General features: G+C 36.4%; 1 protein-coding gene across 6 annotated transcripts in view; it reads right to left on the minus strand.

Annotated features, from left to right (window-relative positions):
* Positions 1 to 22,539, minus strand: part of ITGB8 (integrin subunit beta 8) — a 49,267-nt gene that overhangs the window by 12,523 nt on the left and 14,205 nt on the right. For 5 of the 6 annotated variants that reach the window (XR_012628194.1, XM_074863096.1, XM_074863126.1 and 2 more), the window contains exons 2-10: positions 22,067 to 22,152; positions 20,020 to 20,194; positions 17,027 to 17,273; positions 15,063 to 15,228; positions 12,218 to 12,376; positions 7,046 to 7,141; positions 6,862 to 6,951; positions 4,140 to 4,274; positions 773 to 1,178 (exon numbers count right to left, since the gene is read on the minus strand). Coding sequence is in view for 5 of the 6 variants with exons in the window: in XM_074863096.1 (XP_074719197.1) it covers positions 773 to 1,178; positions 4,140 to 4,274; positions 6,862 to 6,951; positions 7,046 to 7,141; positions 12,218 to 12,376; positions 15,063 to 15,228; positions 17,027 to 17,273; positions 20,020 to 20,194; positions 22,067 to 22,152 (1,560 nt within the window). In the remaining variant the exon portion in view is untranslated. The remainder of the gene's footprint in view (positions 1 to 772; positions 1,179 to 4,139; positions 4,275 to 6,861; positions 6,952 to 7,045; positions 7,142 to 12,217; positions 12,377 to 15,062; positions 15,229 to 17,026; positions 17,274 to 20,019; positions 20,195 to 22,066; positions 22,153 to 22,539) is intronic. The other variant, XM_074863129.1, reaches the window with a different exon arrangement.

Consider the following 22,539-nt stretch of genomic DNA (forward strand, 5'->3'; position numbering starts at 1 on the left):
AGGATGGCAGTATGGATTTTAAAATATTTAATCACTTCTGAGGGGAAAAGAAAAATTCTGGTAGAGATACAGTAATAATACTGATTCAGTCCCATTTTTCCTTAATAACACTAAGTTAAAAGTACATGTTTTGTATTTTGTTCATAAGCAATTTTCATTTGCATGCTTTCTTTAAAAAACATAAAGTAGGCCACAAAAAGAGTAAGCATTTCTAACAACTCTCCCTGTTTATGTTTCAATTACACTCTCTTTTTGAAGCAGGTGTTCCAAACAGCATTAGTACATATATCACTATTTGAAATCAATGTCACTGTATCTCTCACAAGGCTGATTTAGGGTGTTAGAAAATCAGAACCTCATCTGGAAGTTGTAATTCCTCCTGTTCTCTTAGTATTTCATAATCCCATTAGACTGAAATGTGTCAACTTACTTTCTGGAATAATGTTACTGTTTTATCTGAGATATTAGTATCATTACTTCTGAAGAAGTTTGAGATTGAAATCTTAAAATAGCTAAACTTAGAAAAACCCAATAAATGCCCTAAAAGGCACTGATGAAGTTCAGAAGACAGTGTATACCTTTGTGTTGAAGAAAGGCTAGGAGCATGAATTCCTACCAGGCTGTTCAGGACATTTCACAGACTAATTCTGCATGTGCAATTCTTGTACTTGACAGCCTTATAGCATTGTTTTCAGCTGCACCATTTACATCAGCTTCAGAAAACAAAACAAAAACCGAAAACCAAAATACAGACATAAACTCTGCAGCTTACCAGAACATAAGTTGCCCTGGTGATACGGGCAGGAAAAATCATCCATTTCACAGTACTTCCCATACACCGTGCCTAGCTTGTTTTTGTAGCAGAAACATTTTCCATCTATGCAATTTCCTTGACCACTGCAGATGGGCTGGTCCCGGTGTCGTCTGCACCTCTCAGAAGGAAACGTATCTCTGTTAGAGCTACAGTTATTGTCACTGCAATGGGACTGTTTGCCATCAGAAAAAGTTTCATCAGCCCATACTCTTTTGTGCCTTGCACTGTCTCCATACTGACAGGCACAGCTTTTCTGCACGTTAACAATGACGGTTTCATTGAAACCAATAGGCTTAAGTATTGCATATTTTCTTCCTCCAGTTGTATCACATCCCTTCATTGTAACTGATACATTGAAAAGTACCTAAGAAGAAATAAAGACAGATTTTACATCACTATTATGTCCTATAAATTGCTTAAAATTTTTAACACATAAATAAAGCAGATTCTTACACTGTATATGAATGTGCACTAGCTGACAATAAGAAAAGAAACAGTGGCCATTTGTCAAATATGATATATTAATAATGATAGGCATCACAAATACACTTAAAGTCCTAACAATAGAAGATTGACAGCAGTCTACTTTTCATGTTAAGAAAGCACAGTTGCAAAATACAAGTTTAATACAAGTTAAATAGTAATAGAATTACCATCATCATCCTTCTGTTATTTAATATATACATTCTGTTGTATTATATAAATACTCAGATGAGAATTGGGACTAGATTGAGCAATACTCAAACAGAAACAGAGATACTCTTCATAAAAAGAACTTATAAAGAATGTTCTTGCTGCAGAAACGGTCTGTGCAAAGAGCAACCACACAGGTTTTTTGGATGGCCCTGTCTACTTCTACTAAAATACAGAAATGGCTCACACCTTGGTAGCAGCTTATTTTTCCCAATTCCTACAATGGGGATGGAGCAAGAGAGCCTTGCTGCTGTTGCCATGGTCCTGGGCAGACCAAGTGCTGCTTCAGAGTGGACCCAGTGCCTAGCTCCTGGCCGTGTCATGGCCATCACCACCACACCCCAGGTCCTCACCACAGTAGTGCCCACTGCAGCAGTAGCCCCCGTGGCTTTCCAGAGTCCTGGCACAGGACCCTGGATCATTTTGGTGATTAGGTGACTGCCATAGAGTTTGCATGGATCATTACCAAAACTCTTTGATAGCCCCAACATCTGTGAAACTTTCACTGGATAGCAGTCTTGTATTTCATTATTGGTTTTTGGGGTTTTTTTGACTGGTAGGCTTCTGACAGAGTATTCTCTATTTAGCCTGCTGACAGAAAACAACTCTTCCTCACCTCCTCACAGAGAAATATAACCAAAAGGAAAAGGTGAGCAAAGAGCCCAAGAGAAGCAAATACCTTTACTCTTTACCACCAAAGAACAAAGATTTCCAAATAAAAAAACGAGAAAACCTAAGAAACTGATTACAAATGAGGTTGAAACTACCCGCAAAGACTAAGGCCATTCATTTCTCATCACTGTCTCCCCCTCCCATTGCGCCCCCACACAAGAACAGCCGAGCCCTTGGGGACAATGGTGGCTTTGTGGCAAGCGGGGCTGTAGCTGCCTACACGGACAACAGGAGAAGAATGTTGGTCAGAAGCATGCGCTTAATGTCATATCGAGAGCGCGCACAGGCTTTGTCTTGCCCTTTGCTTTTCTTCTTCTTGTTTCTCAAATGCGCCACTGCCCACATAACCCTTCAGTTGCCTACACTCTCCATGTATGAGACTTCTTCCCTTCAGTTACGGGGTAAAAGTGTGGCTATGCAGTAATTAATTCATACGGCAGGTGCGTATCATGCAGGGAGGACAGGCTGCAGCTAGAGACTGTGCTTTTACTCAACAGAGTCCTGCTAGAAAACACTATGTACAACACAGTACTGGAGAAATGGCAGGGATATGGGAGGGAAGGGAAAATCATGTCTTGCATATGAGTCATGACATTTGATGGGTCTGAACACAGCAGCAGAAAGATTAAACGTATTGCGCCTAAATAATTACAACACCGTGAACACTGACACTTGCTAACAGCCAAAGTTAGTTTTGCACTCTGAAGAGGTTGTAGGATTCTTCCAGAATATAATACCCTTTGTGTTTTGGTAAGAAAAGGAAGGAAGAAGCATTAGACAATGAAAGGAATGTGAGAATTAAGGAAAAGCATTTTGCCTGTAAACAAATGCTGAAAGGAGGATTTATGGTTAAAATAAATTAATCTCTTGAGGATGGCTCATTTTCAACAGCAGTAGAGGTTTAGGACCACATGCAATCTTTTACAATCAACTGGCTTGGGTTTTTATTAAAAAGAAACAGATATAAATATTTTTCTTTTCATTAAACAGAACAAATTCCAGCCCTATTTCTTATGACATGCACAGGGAACACACTGGAGAAAAGATGAGTTAAGAAGAAAAACACAGCAAGTCTCCCTTAAACCGTAGAAACTAATCAGCAGCAAGTCATGCAGACAAAATTCAGAAGAGCATAAAATACATCTAAATGAATGTATTTAAAATTCACATATTTAATCTACTGATTTGTTTTGCTATTTCTACACACACACACAAGTAAGATCACACCAGCTGTGATGTATGTACATGTCAAGAAGGAAAGAACTCCTTGACCCTGCTCTCCAGAAACACAGACCTCTTCCTGGCAAGCTAAATGAATTACTCTACTAGTCCAAGCGATTAAATAAATATATCAAGGCACAGAGAAGTTGTTCTGGGAAGAAAACCCTGTTCTTTATATTAGCCAGACGCCTTCCCCTGCATTTTCATTGTGCATGATGCTCCAGTTTTACAATCCGTTTCATTCAGTAGGTGGCACCGATTCAAATGGGGATAAATAATTTTATTAATTTGTTTTATAAAATAAACTAATTATCCACAACCCTGATTGTGCATGAAGACTACTAGAGCAAGGAGAAGGAAAGATGGCATCTAGTATAGACCCAAGGAACACTTATTCCAGTGATTCTTTTCCACTGGGTGATCACCTTTCAACCTCTTTTCATACAGATTTCATCACAATGAACATGGCCATTGTGTCCAGTGGAGGACAAAGGAGGAGAGGCAAATGGACGTTAGCTTTCAGGAAAAGCTTTGAGCCTTAGTTCCATGAGATTAGTGAGAGTTAAAATAAGATTCAGGCAAAATAAAACCAGAGAATAATAGAGAGTCTGTGACCATTAATCACATAAAATCAATTTTCAGTTAACGTAAATCCCTAGAAGATTTCACATCATTGAAACCCAACCAAAAAGAAAAATAAGTATTCCAGTTCCTTGAAGAATGAGAACTATCAACATACTTCTTCATTATATCCCACATTTTTACATCCTTCCATGCCAGTTTTTTTACTTCCATCAGGACAGATTGCAGTGATATTGAAATGAAGACCTTGGATCTGGTTATCCACTTGCATTTTCACTTCAGAGATTAGTTTCTGTAACCAGAACACAAGTTTTAGTCGCATTGCATCTCAACATATAATGTGCGTTAGTGGCTAACACCAAGTATGGCTACTACGTCTCACTAAAAATGAAGAAAGCTTGTCTGTGTGAATAAAGGAATGAATTAAAGCATTGTTTCCCATATAAAGACCCGATTACATTCCAAATATACACAAGGAGTGAACTGGTAATTCTGATAAAGAGGATTACGTTTTCCTGATAAAAACGTTTTCAGCTTTTCTAAAATGGTTTTGAGACTGTATTTTTCACAATTTGAAAATCTATTCTAACAACTGTGCACAACAAAACCTGCTTATTGTTTGAGAGACTACACAGCCTTTTAGCCACACATTTAAAATAAAACAGTAAACATACATACAACTACTGTTACCCAGCAGAAAAGGTTCCTAATTGACTTGACACTTTATAAACTTCTGATACTTTGCATCTGTCTTGGAAAAGTTTTCTCTGAGCAAACTTTTGGGAGATCTAAAGGCTATTGGGATTATTCTTACTGATTTATTTGGGTCAGCTAGGACTATATATGTCAACAACTGGTTGATTCCCATTAGGGCTTTTTGCAATATAAAATAATGAAAAAGCTAGCTACTTTGTAATTTGTATTTACTGCATGCTCTAAAATCCTACTTTCTTCCAAGAAGGAATATTGCTTCTTGACCTTTTAAAAATTTATTAAATCTCTGCACAAACCTATGAGCTGAAAATTGCACAAAGAGATTATTAAAATTCCTGGCATATTACTATATAAAAAATTAGTTTAGTGGGATATTTTTATTGCTACAAATGGAAATGTGGCTACATGAATCTGAACACATGTTTATCTTAGTAACTTTTTGAAAATTAGTGACTCATCTTTGGTTTTTTAGCCAGGGATTTTCAGCTAGGGTTTTCCACAAGTAAGCCTAAGGTTTCCCTGCCTACAACAAGAGTGCAAGAGGCCCACTGTCATAGAACATCAACATTAAATTTATTTTCTTATCTAAGTACTTTTGCTTTTAAGGAAGCAAAACATTCAAGCCCTGTTCACCGTGTGTTTGTATATTACAAGCCCCTAAAACTATGATAAAAATCTCAAAGTATCAAATCCAATGAAGTTTAGGATGGGAATGAAGATACTGTCTGAAAAATGAAAATAGGGCAAGAGCAAACTGGGGGTGGCTGGAGCAGGAAAGTCCCACAGAATCTTGAACTAAATCATTATTTTGTAAATTTTCATTTCCTTTCCTTGAATGTTTGCCCTGCACTGTGCTCTAAAAATAAGGATACAATTTAGGATGGACAGTGTAAAAGTGTCATACAAAAGGACTACAATCTTCGAACTTTTTGCCAGCAATTTCCTGCAAACCTCCATATCCAAAATGAGATTTCTTGATAAGAGAAAGCACAATATCAGTGAGAACTCTGCAACTTGATTACACCTAACCTCCTCTGCTTTTGAATGTCTTTGCATTCTGCACAATGTTTGCAACATGCCAGTGAGAAAAATGTGCACAAACCAACTCTATTGACCAGGAACAGACATGGGACTTGGCTCTTCAATATAGCCAATTTGCTGAAAGCAAATAGACTGATTTAGATGGTTAACCTAGTAAAATGGATAATTTCAGCCTCCCATGTCCAACTGATACATGTTGATACCTTGCATACAGCTTTGCAACTGATTTTTCAACTTTCAGAACTTGAATGTATGTGTAACTTGCAGACTTTAACAGCATTCAACCATCAAAGCCATCACATTCATTCCAATACTGCTCTATGGGCTCCCTGTGCTCCAGTATATCAAATGTATACTACTTGGCTTCATTTTCAAAGCCATTTATGCCCCCTCTTACCAGGCTATCTTTCATTCACTATCAAGATGCCAATTTCCACTTTCAACCTGCCATTCCCTGTCAATCATTTGTGGAAAACAACTTTATGCTCTTTCCCATACTATTACTTTCTCTTTCCCATACTATTACTTTCAGTTAAGAACTCCAGACAAGAGTTCACAAAACCAGTTCTCTCCTATCAAAACTCTGAGGCACGGCAGTGAGGAAGGAACTCTGAATCTTTACACTGCTTTGTACAGTGTAAATTCTGCTTTCCACAATATCCACTGTTGTCAAACTAACTCCTTGTAAATTCTCATCTATTGTTTATTTTCTAAGCATTAGGCTGTAAAACTCTCTAGATATTGCACTATTCTTTTTGCTCTGAATTTATATGGTACCTAGACAGTGGTGTCTGGTCTGCAACCAAGAGAGGCCAAAATTCAAATAAGTCAGACATTTCTTTTGAAGTTAGATGGCAACAGGTGCAGAGAAACAAACAGCATATTTAGAAGCATCCTTAGAAAGGAAAAGTGCTAGTTCTTGGCTTTAAGACCCCGACAGCCTGGGAATTTGAAAGCTATTGTGGGATAGTGACACCCACCAACCTGGACATTCAGAAAAGTACACAACTTATCCTTGTGGAATTCAAATAGAAGCCAGGATCCTGGAAATTCCAACTTTAGGCTACGAAAGGTAAAAAATCCCAGTACAAATACAGCATACAACATTGTCACTCTCATCATACCTGATACGCTTCTACCACCAAATCATTGAGATTTGCTGCTTGTGATTCTATCTGTCTTGCAACAGTACCAGGCAACAGAGGTAACAGATCCTACGAAAAATACAATCATTTATGCACAGTTTTAATTTATAAGATAAATATTGTGCTTTCAAAATTGGAAAAAGAAATCAGGTTTCTAACCTACTTTATACCAATGGAACTGGCTTCCTTGAACTGCAAAAATAACATTGATGTTATTGTCAATCAATTTTTCAGAAAGCTGCCCAAGAGATGGATGCTCCTGCAAAATACAACAGAAAAGACGACTGCAGATTAGTAGGGAGAAGCCTTATATTTCACATAGGACACAATACAGGATTCCAAAACCACTCTAATCCTTATTTCTAAATGTACAGAGAAATGCTAGGCCTACAACAAAAAGAAGGTGGGACCAACCAAATAAACAGATCATGACAAAAAAAATCATCAGGGCATGAGCCAGACTATGACAGGCTTATCTGTTGCAGCAGGGGTGCTGCACAGTGGAAGGACTAACTCATACAGTACTATTTTGTTGGTCTGAGTCTGATGCTTAAGAAATATGGATATAATGTTGTCCATGGTCCATCTTGAAGAACAACAAGATTCCTGAGAATGATAGGTAGGTTCTTGTGCAAAAGTCAGGGAGAAGAATTACAACATCAGGGCACTGAGATGAGGTGTGCTTTTGAGAACAGCAAGGTGAGTAATTAAAAGTTTGTTTCTCAGAAATGTATTTTGGCACCCAGGATCAGACACATCAGCTAAATGCAGCCACTGTGTCAGGTTCTAGCAATGTCAACATTCTGTACATATCTTACTTATGGTTGACAGCTTTCTCCTTCTCTATATGTCCAAGACCTGTCTTAGGAATGATGCCTCCAGTCCTCACCATGACGACCTGCTACATTTTCTTAACCATGCTTGTGTGTGAAGAAGGTAGCATGAGTTTCACGTCTCTCCCCAGTAATGACATTGCTCTATTTGGTGAAGTACCTAAGACAGGTCCTGTGCCAGTGACCTGACCTTCTACATTTCTCATTCAGAGATCTGACATGGATTTGAGAGCAAGGGGTGAGTTGCTAATCCTTCATCCAAGATCTGTGGAAGCACAAGTGTCTGTGTGGTGCCAGTGGGCTTTGTACATCTGCGCTATGTGAGATCCCTCCAGCTCCAGTACTCTAAACCAAACTGTATCTGAAAGTTACTGTTTATTTACCATATATCTGTGAATACTTCTCAAGAAGTAAATTCAACATTTAAAATTCATGACTAAACATAGAGAAGTGACTGGGGCCTTGGCCTGTGTTTCCCCTTACAGAGATTTCACCTGGTCACCCCCACTTACGTCAGGTCCTTCAACCTCTTTCCCCCATATGCTTCTGCTGCCTTCCTCTTCCTGGTATTTTTTACCATCCGCACCATATTGTCTCTCTCTTGCACACACCCTCTGTTTCTCTGCACAATTCATTTCTTCTCAGAGTACCACTTGTTACTCAAGACACCCTGCAAGTCAATTGCTCTCCTAACAGTAATCTGAATGCCAAGACAGCTGAGACAAAGTTATGCAAGGGGGCAAAATCCATTTTCTATCATATTGCACCATTATAAAGAGCCTTGTATAGAAAGAACAAAAGGAGTTTCTTGCTTGCAGTTTGATCTTAGCCAGGGTCCACGCCTCTCTGAACTTTTCTGCCCTTCAGTATGAGATTATATTCCTTAAGATAAGTGATGAAAGATAGGTAACACAGCAATAAATGGGCTTTCTTACAGCTCCAGCTGGGGAGTGTGCCATACACAGGGGTCCATAAGCATGCATTCCCACTACACAACAGTTGTGGGTGAACTTCAACAGTTGTGAGTGAACTGCCACAGTTGTGGGTGAACTGCAGCAGCAGTGGCTTTGTTGCCAATTCTCAGTAACCTACAACACTGTACTAAACCCTCCTTCCTCCTCCATGACCACAGAGCACAGTGGTGGGGCCTCTGTTGTGCTGTACAGCTCTACAGGCCACATGCAACTGTCTGGCAGATCACAGACACACAAAGTGTTTCCAGGGCAAGTGAAGCCAGATGTTCTGCAAATACCTCCTGCACTCTAAATGTGTGAACGACAGGGGCAGTATTGAGGGATCATGAGATGGTGGTCAAATAAGTCAGTCTTCCTGCTTAACATGTGACACTAGACATGTCCAAATTACAGTAGAGTGTCCCCTCAACACCTCTGCAACTAACAGCAGAACTCTGGGATCAGTGGTATCAGAAATGGGTTTTCCAAACCCTCATGAAACAAAAACTTATTCAGATGGAGCTTACTGAAGTCAAGAGATGACATGCATAGATGTGCAAGGGTTGCAGGGACTGGATCCCCGAACTACCTACTTAGCCTGCTTGTAAGTAAAGCTGAACCTTCATCTACTTGTCAGCTCTAACTCACTAGACTGTCCAGCCTGGTTAGTAGTACATTAAAGTCTCACTTCAGATTAGAAACAAAATTTTTCCTTTTATTAGAAGGGAGTTTAAAAAAAAAAAAGCATCAACAGACCCACACTGTCTTTTTCATTTTAAACATGTAAAGAGATGACGTAAGGAACTGTTGGTCACTCATGCAGCTTCATGTTGCTTGCCGTGAAAACCTTGCTGTCCTTATGTATTTTTATCTTATCTCTTCCCACTACTGCTCCGGCAAATCTACTTTCATTTTAGATCCATCTTTCTTGTTCCAATTACATCATTCATTTTATTATTTTAACCTACTCTGTTAAGCTGAGAAGATAACTAATACAGATGTTAAGTATTTCACAAAGGGAGTCAACCAAGCACAGATCTAATTAAAATGGACTAGATTTCTTTCCTGTCTTACACTTTTTTGCTGACCTCTGTGTGACTGCTTAGCAAAAGTTAGAAAGAAACAGGCAGAAAAGTGATTAATTAACTGGAAACATTTCTGATGTAAAGGCTAAGCTTATGCAAATAAATAAAGCAAAGTCCTCTTAACTGGCACAAGGAGGAAATAAAAATATGCTAAAATGCAAGCTTCTCAAGACTACCAGAAGCTAAGAATCAAAGTAGGAAAACAATGTGATTACAGATGGCTCTTTAATTTAGCATAGCACAACAAAACTGCATTGATAGGAAAAAAAAGGAAAAATATGTTTCATATGACATATTTTTTAAAAAGCTGACAGCCTTTCATGACATTTCATTTAAATATCAAAAAGTCTTTTTTCCCTCCCTGATTTTTCTTGTTCATCTGAAGCTTCTTTATGGATCTCCATGACTAAAATAATCACATATACCACTGAGAAGAAAAAGCAGGAAACCAGTACACCTACCCTTATAGACACTATTGTGTTATCATGTCAAATCTACTCCAGAAAATATCTAATACTGAGAAAGATTTCCCATCTACCCCTTTTCTATTACTAAGAGTATGCCTACTGTTACATGCGGGCATGCAAGAATTAGCCCTGGTTGAAAAAAAATATGGGGGGCCAAAGTGTGCTACCACAGATCTAAGCATCTTTCAAGGTCATTTCATTTGGGTGGCGAAAAAGACTACCTCATTTCATAAAAGGCATCAATAGCAATAATGATGGAGATTTTTTATTCTATATGGGCAGTAAAATCATGATCTTTCAGACCAGAATCCAGAGTATCAGTTAAAATACTTTCTTCAGTCAGCCATCAATCTATCATAATTGCTTAGAAAGAGATTAATTAATTTTTTCTGTATTTTATATTGGTGAGGTTTTCCAGCTGCAACAGAAATTAATTTCTCAAGTTGGACAGAAAATAAATATAGTTTTTTTTTTTTGTGAAACAGACAATATCTTTATTAACAAAGGAACCCTGAACACCAGAAAAAAATTTGTACCTTCAGAAATTGTTTAATAAGCTGAGCAAAATTCCTCTCATTTATAGCACTGCAACTAGGGGAAAAAAAAAAAACAACCAAAAATAGAGATAGGGACACCATAACCTGTAAGTATGCTCTGCTTTGGGAAAGGAGAGTTTTGAGATTATTTGCTTTAAGTAGAATAAAGGAAGGGGTTGTTTTTATCCAAGGGACACTGTAGAAATACTGAAACTGAACAGACTGGCTAGAGGGAAATAAATAATCCTGACATCTGTGAGGGAATATCCAAGAGGTGACAGAGGGAGTAAGTATATGAATGCAAGAACATCAGATAATCAGAAATCCAAACAACCTTCCTGTTAGCACACTCTCAGCTCCCTCCTCCGCTCAGCAAGGTCCCGAACACCCACTGATTCCCAGAAACCTCCCGTATTTCATGATCACACACCATATGGCGGCCTCTTCCTGCTGCCTCACCATCCTTGTAAACACCAGTTGCTGGGATTAAATTCAGGTCTAGCCAAACTTACATGTAGCCCTGACTGACTTCACTAACACATTGCTGGCTTGGGCTGAACACAGTCTATATACTTTAACTAAGTGCAGCTAGCACTGAGAATAAAGCTGTAATGTGCTCCAATGATACCACAGTTCAGATTTCTGTTTTCTGGTGATTACACGGTAATTAAGTAGTGATTCATGTTTCTTAAATAAATGATTCATATTTATTTAAGAAAATAGCCAAAGCAATTAAAAACTAAAAATCATAGAAAAAAATTACTTTCTTCAGTCACTCAGGACTACGTTATACACTCTTGAAATTATTTTGAAAGCTAAAAATATCTACTGAAGGCGTATTATTTGCTATTGCGGATTTGATGCACTTTTTGCACAGGTATGTATTACCACACATTGGCTTTATACTGTGAGATTCAAATGCTACATTACTACAGCAAAGCTTTGTGGCACAAGAATATTTTCTAGTCCATCATGGTTGAATTAGCTCACTGCTGTTGCACGTCTTCTGCTTTATTCTTACCAAGCCACTTCAATCAGTGCAACTATGAGTCTTCTGACCATAAACCATGACCATTACCTTCATCTTATTAGCAGGATTGTGCAATTCTTACGAATTACCAGCTTCTTCTTGTGCAAAATATCACACCAGACGCTTCCTACTTGTATTTAATACAAAATGTGTGTGATTTTTATGAGATGGTAATAAAAAACCACACCCAAACCAGTAACATATCGTCCTCTGTTGTGTACTGTTGTCTCAGACTCCAAAATACTTTATCCCAGACAAAAATAATGTCAGTATTTCCAGGTGATTGGTTCTTCATTTCATAACTGGCCTACCTGGAAAAATACTAGTCTAATAACTGAAATAAAAGCAATGCTCTGACAGCAATTTAAAAACCTCCTTTACACAGCTTTAAACTGCTTCTCTGAACGCAGAATCTATGACATATACCTTACCATACTCGTAGCTTTGATGTACACATTATCTTTCAAATGACAGTTTCCATCATGGGGAATTACAATCCCTGCTAATTTACTATCAAGGGCCAGATGGGAAGTTTGATCTGTCATCACAAGAAGCAGTCGCTTTGCTTCTTTACGCCATCCAATATGGCTCTAAAAAGAAAACAAAATTAAGCATAAGAAAGCAGTAACTACCTATTTTCTAAAATAATAAAAAAATGAAAAATGAATGTGAAAATCTACTTTCAGATATCACATTGCTTAGCAGTACTGAGTTTATACAAGGCTATTTAACGCATTTTATGGGGAAATATATATCATGTCCTATGTCAGAAAACTAACACTGTGAATCAGAGATCCACTTACCACTTTACTTGCTTTTTAAAGAAAGATCTCTCAAAATATATAGAAGCTATGCATTATATAGTGGGCTTGGGTAACAGATGCCACATTGTGTGTGTCACTACTACATGCAAATGCAAATGCACAGCCTTTGTAAAGTTCTCTGAGATCCAAAAAGCATTACAAGCAATAAATATGCATTAATTCATGTTGGTATTTGGTGCTCTCTTCTATTTTTGCTTTGTATTTACTTATATTCTCATAATTCTATAATTTCCTCTTCCTACACAGCTTTCCAGAAAGGACATTAGCATATGATCAACAAATCAATAAACTAAAGTTTGAGTGTCTTCATGCACCTACAAATTGAGAAACTTCTCATGGAGCAAAATACTACATCTATCCACCATCTTAAGTAACCAATAGCAAAGTGGCATCCGCAAGGGTGAATTTAATGTGTTTTAGGAATTTAGTGATGTGAAGGAGGTAGAAGGACAAACTTGTATCTAGACTGGGTTAGGTGCCAATTTGTATTTCCATAACATTTATTTCCCTACAAGGAATAAACAGCTGCTTTAAATCAAACTTTACAGGCACACATGAATCACCTCATACTCTTTTTCATTATTTCCCCTCCCACTATTCCATCTTCTTCTTCACTAATTTCACATTTCCTCCTTCTGCTTCTCCTTCCTACCACACTGTCTCATCTCTGCCATTTCTCTTAACACTGCCAGATATCCTTCATCTCAAGTGAAACGTGCATCTGCAATACAGTCCATGTACTCAGCCACGCTTCATGACTTATTCTCTACCTTCCTTTCTTTGCTTTGCAGAGAGGGATTTATCTCGTTTCTCAGGTTCATTCCCTGCTAGTTCTGAATGGGGATTAAGTATCTCATAACAGTATGGTTAATAAGTACAGAAGGGTGTGATGTCTTTTCCAGCTTACATGTTAGGCATCAGCCTCCCTCAGTCAGTCCTAAACAGCATTCCCCTAAAGAAGGGGTATTTTAAGTTTTATGTATAAACAGGTTATATTTTAAATAATCCCAAATTCTCCTCCAGCACTGTAGAAACTTGTTGCTCCCAAGACTCCATCATTTCACTTTGTCACCTCAAGACTCCTACCTACATACGTCACAGCAACCAAAATTTTAAAGTAGCTTCATGTCCTAACCTGCTACTGCTTGCAACAGGAATGTATTGGTTAAAGCAAGATGGAGCAAGTTATAAAGCTCTACTGTAGGCAAAATGAGTGCACATTAATATAAATTATAGTTCATGATGGTCATTATGAATTGCATATTGTTCTCATCCACTTTGGTTCATAATTCAGTTAGCAGGAAAGCCTCCCCATTCTCATGAATGTTTCCATTCTATTGTTTTTGGAAGTGTATATTCTTCTAGAGCTCATGTCATAAGTGTGGAATGTGTCCAATGAGAAACACTGAATTTTAAGGAATTTTTCCAAAGCTCCTGAATAATTTTTTGTAACAGCTGTGATCACAATGTCTATGAAGAGTGGCTTTTATTTACCTGTTTTAAAGCTCATCAAAATTTGAAAATAAAATTGGGCCAAGCTATTAATTTTTAGCATAGTTTGGATTACTTTTTGTCCTTGACTCATTCTACTGCTCCAAAAAAGAAGAATGCAAAGATGGATGAGATAAAAGAATTGTCCTGACATCATCCCAAGAGATAACACACCAAGCCTTTGATTTGGACAGGAGCCAAATTACTTTCTTTAAGGGGACTAGAAAAAGTATCTTATAGAGCATTAACAAACCCATGAATCAGCCAACTTTCAAAATTTCTATTGCAGTACTATGAATAGAAGAAAAACAACATGCAAAATGGCCCTTTAGAGCAAACAAATTCTTATTATTTAATATGCTTCTAGCTTGGGAACTACTGATGCAGATATGAAATTTTATCAATATACAAAAGTTAATTTTTAGTTAATTTCCATTGGTTTAAAATATAAATTCTTTAAAAGCTGAGGTAACATTGAAGTGAATTTGTTTTCCTTACCTACACAAGCAGATATGTAACTGATCCTTCAGTTTTCAAATACATTCTTAGGTAGAAGAAATGTTTTCACTTAGTATGTTTTCACTTAGGAACACAAGAAGGGCTTTAAAGATTTTTGAAACTAATTTTGTAATTGACTGAAAGTAATACATGTGCCTATTCAAGCAAGAAGAAGTTGCTTCCATCGTCCATCCTATATTGGTTAGGCTTGTTAAAGCCAGAATTTGAAGAACATCATTAATCAATACTGAAAAATATTTCCTTATACCCTCCTTTTTCAGTTTCAACAACAAACAGAAATGTATAGCTAAGGGAAAAATAATGGAAAAGGAGGAAGAAATCTTACTATTATCAAGCCTAGAACTGACATTTTGAATTCAGGAACACTGAGCACTGTGGTACCAATAAATATATATCTCCATGTCTGAACTACCATTTAGTCTTTTGTTAATAATCTCCTTACCTGGCACACGGCTGCTTGGAGCATCGCATCAAAACCCCCTTCAGGTGTATCAATATTCCCAGAAATTTTTTGTTTATTCACTGCATTTCTGAATTCTGCTATATTGTCAGTCAGCGACAGCACATGAATATAACCATGAGGAGGCATACAATCTAAATTATAATCACTGTAGAAAAACAAAACAAAACAAAAGTCTAACACATTCTGCATTTTCCATTTGAAGAATACGTAAATACTGCATCCCCATTAACCCATAAAATCCTGTTACTAATGAAGATTTATATATGCACAGTAGAAGAAATACCTAAAGAAAGAAGAACAACTCCACGTGATACTGAGTGAGAATAATTTCTAGTTTACTATGAAAAACTTTTTTTTCTTTTGTATTTTATGGAAATGTATATAATGTAACTTAGTTAATACGGTAACAGTACATATGTAGTATTTCTGCACAGAACAAAAAGAAACACAATGTGAGCGATGGTATGATCTCAGAGAGTGTATGATCCCTTTTGGAACATCTGTGGAGTGGTACAGCTTTGCTTTTCATTATCCTGAGAAAAGACTATCACATCGCAACCTTAAGATCCTTTAATAGCTTGATACACAGGCCACTGGATCAAAACTAAAATAAAATTTAAGTTCCTATATCCACTAGTAGTAAGTAAAGGTACATAAAATTAATGTTGAGATTAGTGACAGTTTCCTCATTAAAGGGATGGGAAACTCCATTTTCAGTAACATCTTAGTTGTAAATTATAATTTTTGAAATTATGTATGAGGGAAAAAGTATGAAGTTTGACATAAGTAAGCTAATGCCACAGCACTTATACAGGTCATTGCTCTGCAAGCCATTTATGGCAGTGGAATTTATGGCACAAACTGAAGTGCTCATCTGATTCAGAGATGCTGAGCAGGTTTCAACTCACTTAACTTCTGTTGCATACAGTGTAGGCATCCAGACTATAACCTGCCCGCCCCCAACTCAATTTACAGTCACGGAAGAGAAACTGGCACTGTAAGTATTAATACATCTGCAAAAGTCTACTTTTAGCAAAATGAATCACGTCCTAGAAGTTCTAATTGATTCCACTCACTATATAGACAGTCTAGATAACTGCTTTATACATAGACATTTATATCTATCTAATGAATTCCACTGCTAGTGCCCAATTCAAAAACCACTGAAATAAAAAAAGATACTTATGGACTTCACAGAAATTTGGACCATGCCTTCCCAGGAAAGACAATAATGAGCAAGAAGGTATGAACAGTTAATATTCACTTTTCCAAGTATTATGGTTTATACAGATTTGAATTTGTTGTGAATAATCTTGTTCTCCAGAGCGTTTTGGAAGTGATCCCTCACTTTATATAACTGTTGAAAGCAAGGTATAAAAGAGATGGCATGAAAAAGAAATGCAAGCCAGAACACCTTTCTTATTTAAAATGGGAGTTCATTCATATTACAACCGTGGGATTAGATCAGAGGATTGCTTTTGTTCATTAAATGAGCTGAAAGAAACTGCATCGCATTGACAAAAGTAGAGTTTTAAGAAAAGAGTTAATGAATACACAACCATACACCAGAAGAGAAGTCTTAGGTCAGAAAGTACAAAAGTTTGTGATTAATCTAGGCAACGTATATCCAAAATAACTAAGAACACAACAGTTGACTATAAAATTAAATGCAAAACATATTCAAATATACCAAAGCAGCATGTTGTTTGGCTTGTTTTGCTAAAGAAAATACAGCACATTTTTTCCAAAATCATTCACCAGATATTTCATAAGTAATCACTGTATAATATTTTTCAGCATTTTCTTAGGAACTTTGCTGGAGAACCAAGGTATAATGAAACAAAGACAGATTCTGAAGAGCTTTAAAAATAAATATGCATATTGCATATTTGTGTAATTAAGTAATTTCTCAGTGGTACAGTAAATATATAAAGACTACATACCTGCATTGGTTATGGATTCTACCTGGATGAATGCTAATATAGGGTGACACAGTTTTATCCACATAGGATCCAAATCCAAGTCGAAAATCAAGAGAAATATTTGCCATCTTTTTAGATAAAGCAAATCCAACGGAATTTAGTTTTTCTATATTGTTGTGCATAGAGGCTGAGACATCAACTAAATAATAAAGATCCACAGGGTATTTCTCTAGAGGATGAACTTTTAACATAAAGTTTGCTTCACTTCCTGATTCAAAGGAAACAAATAAGTTTATTTACTATTTTTGAATGGAGACTCTTAAAAATACATTTATTTTTGCAGCAACCTCAGCACAAAGTTGTTTGTGTCAGCAAACAGAAAAACAAACAAACAAGAAAACCTCCCAAGAGTAAATGAAACCTTGAAGCATCATTCAAAAATAAGCCATAAAGGGGCTCTTTGTAGACATCTTGCTTTTTTTTTTATTTGTAGGAGCACTGTGCAATTTATTGTAAAAATTAGACCTCTCCCCATTTTCTTTTAAACTCCTGGTTATGCAATCCCTTTGGCATTATATCAAAAAGCAGTTATGACTCACAAAGGACACAGATCTGCATATAAATTGTGGTCAGTCACTTCAAGGTTGACACTTCTAAGTATGTAAGTGTATCCTGCAAATAGTTTGTCATATGAATCTAAAACTATATGTGTACCATAAACACAGCACAGCCTGAAAAACTCAAATTATGTTTCAAGTTTATACCAATCTACTTCCAAAGATTCTATGAGAAAACTCAGTAAGATCAAAATACTTTAAAAAAAGAGGTTTTAATATGAAAAAAATCCATCTTTTGGTGTATACAAACAGAACTCTACTTTTATTTCAGGATGACAAATGTCTGTCTCTCCTGCAGAACCACATCGCATTCTTGCATGTAATAAAACTGTTAATGTTTTGGAAGCCACTAAAAATAGTCCACACATTTTTGCTTGCCTAATATTCTGTAATGTCAGCAAAAAGAGTAAAGTGACTGGAGTATGGGCAGCATAGGTACAGTAATGCCTGACTTCAAATGGTTTATTATTTTGTCACCGAAAGTGTGAGCTCACAGAAGAAATGAGGGAGTAGGATATTCTTGTGATAAGTGCAGAATGTAATGCAGTATTATACAATGAAGATACAGCAAAGGACAGGAGAAAGGGAGACATTATAGAATAATTATGCAGGTTTTCAATAAAAGCTATCTAAACACATTTAGAAAAAGATTCACTAAAAAATCCCATCTGAAATGTGACTTATCTGTTCATGACATATACTAGTACATACGACATATAGATAGCATAATTAAAGTACATGTAACAAAGATCTCAACCAGAAAAGTTAAACTTTCTTCCAATGGTCTTTGAACATAAGTAACCTGGAAATACCATGATTTTTCTGTATCGGGTCTTGCATGAAGAAAATAGAATTTTAATGTGCCGTAACTTATGTGTTTCCTCTTTGCCACTGTAAATCAAATTACTTTTTGTAAAAGTGACCTTTGCAGGTCTCCAGTTTGCGTATAGCGAGCTGCTGAGTGCAGCTTTTATTTTTTCCCATGTAAATCCTGACAGTTGGGTATATATAAACAATGACAAAAAACCCAGTATCAAAACAAAAACATCTTTGTCTGCATGATTATACTGTATCAAATTTCTGTTCTGAGGCACAACTATAGCTGTATATGTGTATTTCCCTGGGGAATAAAATACAGGCAAGATGTCTATATATCAAAAGTTACTCTTCTGGAGCACTCAGAATTTCAGTCTTCTGCCTCCCTGATGCAAGAACTTCCACAAAGTATGCAGAACCCCAAACTTAACTACACTATTTACTGGCAAAAGTTTCATTAAACCAAAGTTTAGAAAGCTAAGTTTTTTCTATGAATCCAGTATACCTTTGGAAGTAAATGTGATTAGAGACACTTCTAGAGCTAGCTCATTTCCTGAGACCATTTCTCAGTACAAAGCAGAGTACCCATCATTTCTTTGGAAGGAGCGTGGGGAAAGGAGAGGAAGTGCTGATGTTACTTTCTCAGTTTATTATTATAAAGATGGAAAACCAGAGTTGCTTTGTGTTTTACACTCATGCAGGTCCTTCCTTTTTCCCTTGTAACTGACAGAAAATTATCTTTTTATACAGTGAAGATCAGCAAGATACCTTTCCTATTCATGTAATGTTTTTCTACCAAAGATTGATCCCTCTTAAATGACATATTTCCTTTCCCAACTATAGTTTGCAAAAGAAAGAAATAAATTAAATTTTATCATATGAAACATACCCTGCATCTCTTTACATCACCTTCCACTTCTGCTGTTGGCTACAGCTATTTTAGAGAACATACATTGATTTAACTTGAGTTCAGCTGAGGTCAAATAGAGATATACCAGAAAATCTCATATCCATAAAAGGGCTTGTAGATTTTATTAGGGTCAGGTGTTTCATATTTTATAAATGAAATGTTAGGCAGTGAATATCTAAGTCTCCTTTAGTAGGAATCCGGTCCTTTCTTATACACTGGCTTTGGTGTCTTCCTAGTTGTCTAGTCAATGGACTTAAAAGTAACCAAATAATCAAGAAGCTTATCAAATGATGAATTTAGGAATTCTAGCCCAATTTACTTTCAGTAAGGAGTACAGTTTATATGCATGTAAGGGAAAACTATTCTAGTGTAAGTAGCTAAAGAAAAAGAATCAAGAAACCACAACAGAAAACAGAAAAGACTACCTAAAATCCCTTTTCCACGTATTACTGGCATTATTCTAACTTTCAGCTGTGTTTGACAGAAACACTTCTTGCTGAAGACTGCACTTGGATATGGGAGCAACACCATCATAGTCCTGCAATATAATGTTATGGCATCATTCTTCAAAATAATTATCCCAGTCGCTTCTTCACAAAATATCTGTACCTAGTAGTATTGTATTTAGTTTAAATTGATTATAATATCAATGTGTTAAGAGATAACCCAACCTGGACGCAGTTGGACTGAAACTTTTCCTGGTGTCACTTGTGTATTTGTTTCATGGTCGCTGGGTATTGTGACATGAACTGTGGGATTTTCTACAAAATCTGATTGGCAGCCTCTTTTCATTAAGTTGAAAACAGTGTCACAGCGTCCCTTCTGTGTTGCGTCGGCCATGAAATCCTGTTTTATAAGAGACAAAAAGTACAAAACAATTTGAGCTGAAAAAACCAACTGTAATATCTTCAAAGGAAAGAGAAAAACAAAATAACAGTCTTTGAAGCAACAAAATGTGCTACTATAATTGCATAAATTGTAGAATGAGTTCATGGAAGTCATATGTTTTTAATAAGGGCAATGACAGAATATTTAAATTAGAAGTTAAACATAATTGCTACAATGACTTTCTTCTACAAAACACAAAACTTTTGTATGAGAAAGAGGATCTTGCACAATCAGAAAAAACTGACTTTGGAGAAAAAGGAAACTATGTACTGTCACTATGTCACTAAAAAAAGCTCTGCTCTGCTATGAGTTAGTTACACCAAGAAAGTGTCATTCACATGACATTGAAACAGGTTAGTTTTCAGAGGAATCCACTGGTAATGTTACTTAGGCTAATATTTAAAAGTAGCAGCAGAAGTCATCTTTAGATTTATCTAACCTGAATTTGTCTATCACAGATGTTTAAGTTTTACCCCACACCAAATCCAAAGACCAGCTGGACTATATCACTTCAATCCCCAGAAGGAGGAAACTACGTAGTACAAGACTGGACAGTTTAAGATGCCACCAAAAAAAAAAAAGCCACTATGACAACAGAAAAGTGATTAGTAGTAGGATGACCTCAGAAGCAGCACATCCTTTGTTGCAGCGAAAGGGCAAAGTCGCCAAAATTGTGCCAACATGATCCAGTGCAAAATTCCTTCCTGACCACAAAACTGATGATTAACAGGATCCTGATCATGCAAAGAAAAAAAGACAAGATCCTTTGTATTCTTTCAAAGCATTGGTCCATCCCAGCCACAGCTGGAGACCAAACAATGGACAATCTCTGATATTTCAGAGGCGGATGGGGAAAATAAACAATCAAAAAGTGCATACAGCCAGCTGTGTATTAAAGAGCAGTCATCCAGACCCTGAAAAAAACAGAGAAAGCCCCTGAAGAATGAGACTCAACAGTCATTTATCTTGTTTTCCAAGTTCCAACTCATTTTTGTAGTCTGATATATTTTTTCCATAACCTTCTTTAACATAGACAACTGAGACAACTTTTTTAGGTTACTGCTATTTATATACCCTTTTTGATGTATATACATTTCAAAAAGGTAGATTTTTAAGTATAAAGAACTTTGCTACTCTCATTGTTCTCACTAACGACTGATAGATATGTATCATTTTCTGAAGTTACTTACTCGAAATCATGTAATTAACTGTTTTTTCTGTCAAACAAAAACAGAAATTCCCATATTCTTACAGTTCACAAATCACTAACAATTTCAGAATAATTCTTGCTACCTAAGATCTATCTTCTGTGATAAGTCTGAGAACTGATAGCTTCAAGTGTCAAAATAAGAAGAGTATAATTTTTTCCATTTGTGACAGGGTCATGATATATGGTGATGTCAAAGTTAACTCCATTGCTAGTAAAACCTTTTGTTAAATGAAATAGGCATATATGTATAGACTTGCTCTGATATATAATGAGGACTTAATATAAATTACTGATAAGTAATTTTGCTTTTGAAGCCAAAAAATGTTGAACTCTCAAAGTTACTATAAGTCTGCCAAAGCTGTCTACAAAGCAGATGGAACGCATTAAAAAGTTCTCACTTTATTTAAAATTACCGCAATTTTCCAAATAAAAGATTGTATTTTATCCTTTGGAAACAAAATATATTTCACATGATTTCTCAGGTTCTGTCTCCAGAGGTCATTTAAAGATTTTCCTGCTATTTCTCACTATAATTTTCATGGTTTCAAAGTCTTTTATCTTTATAAAGATCAGAAGCAGCTAAAATATAAAGTCAAAAGTAAATAAGCAAAATGCCATACCTCTTGAGCACACCATCCACACTCTGGACCCAACGCAAGACACTTTGTGCATGTTACTGCATTTGAAGTGGCACATCTGTTTTCCGCTGCAATGAAATATAAAACCAAACATTCATGATTTATGATGATATGTGGGAATTGTAAAATACCTAATTTTAAACCAAGATTTCAAAAATTACTTCACCGGATTAAGAGTGATGACAACCTATCCAAACAGAAGTAAAACAGAACAAAGGCACCTCGGCGAGGGAATCTTGCTGTATTTTTTTTTATCTACAGTCTAGAACTGTATGTACAGATGGAATAAACTCCATTCTCAAGGCCAAATTTTTAAGATCCTGATTTAGAATAATTTTGAAGTGAAAGTTTATCTTTGGCATATACCCTGTTGATTTACTGCGTAAGTGAAAAAATTTACTAGGTAGCTTATCTCTTCATAGACATTTTCCTTTTAAGTCATTTACACTTGATTG

The sequence above is a fragment of the Strix uralensis genome, chromosome 1 (genome assembly GCF_047716275.1).
Source record: "Strix uralensis isolate ZFMK-TIS-50842 chromosome 1, bStrUra1, whole genome shotgun sequence".
NCBI lineage: Eukaryota > Metazoa > Chordata > Aves > Strigiformes > Strigidae > Strix > Strix uralensis.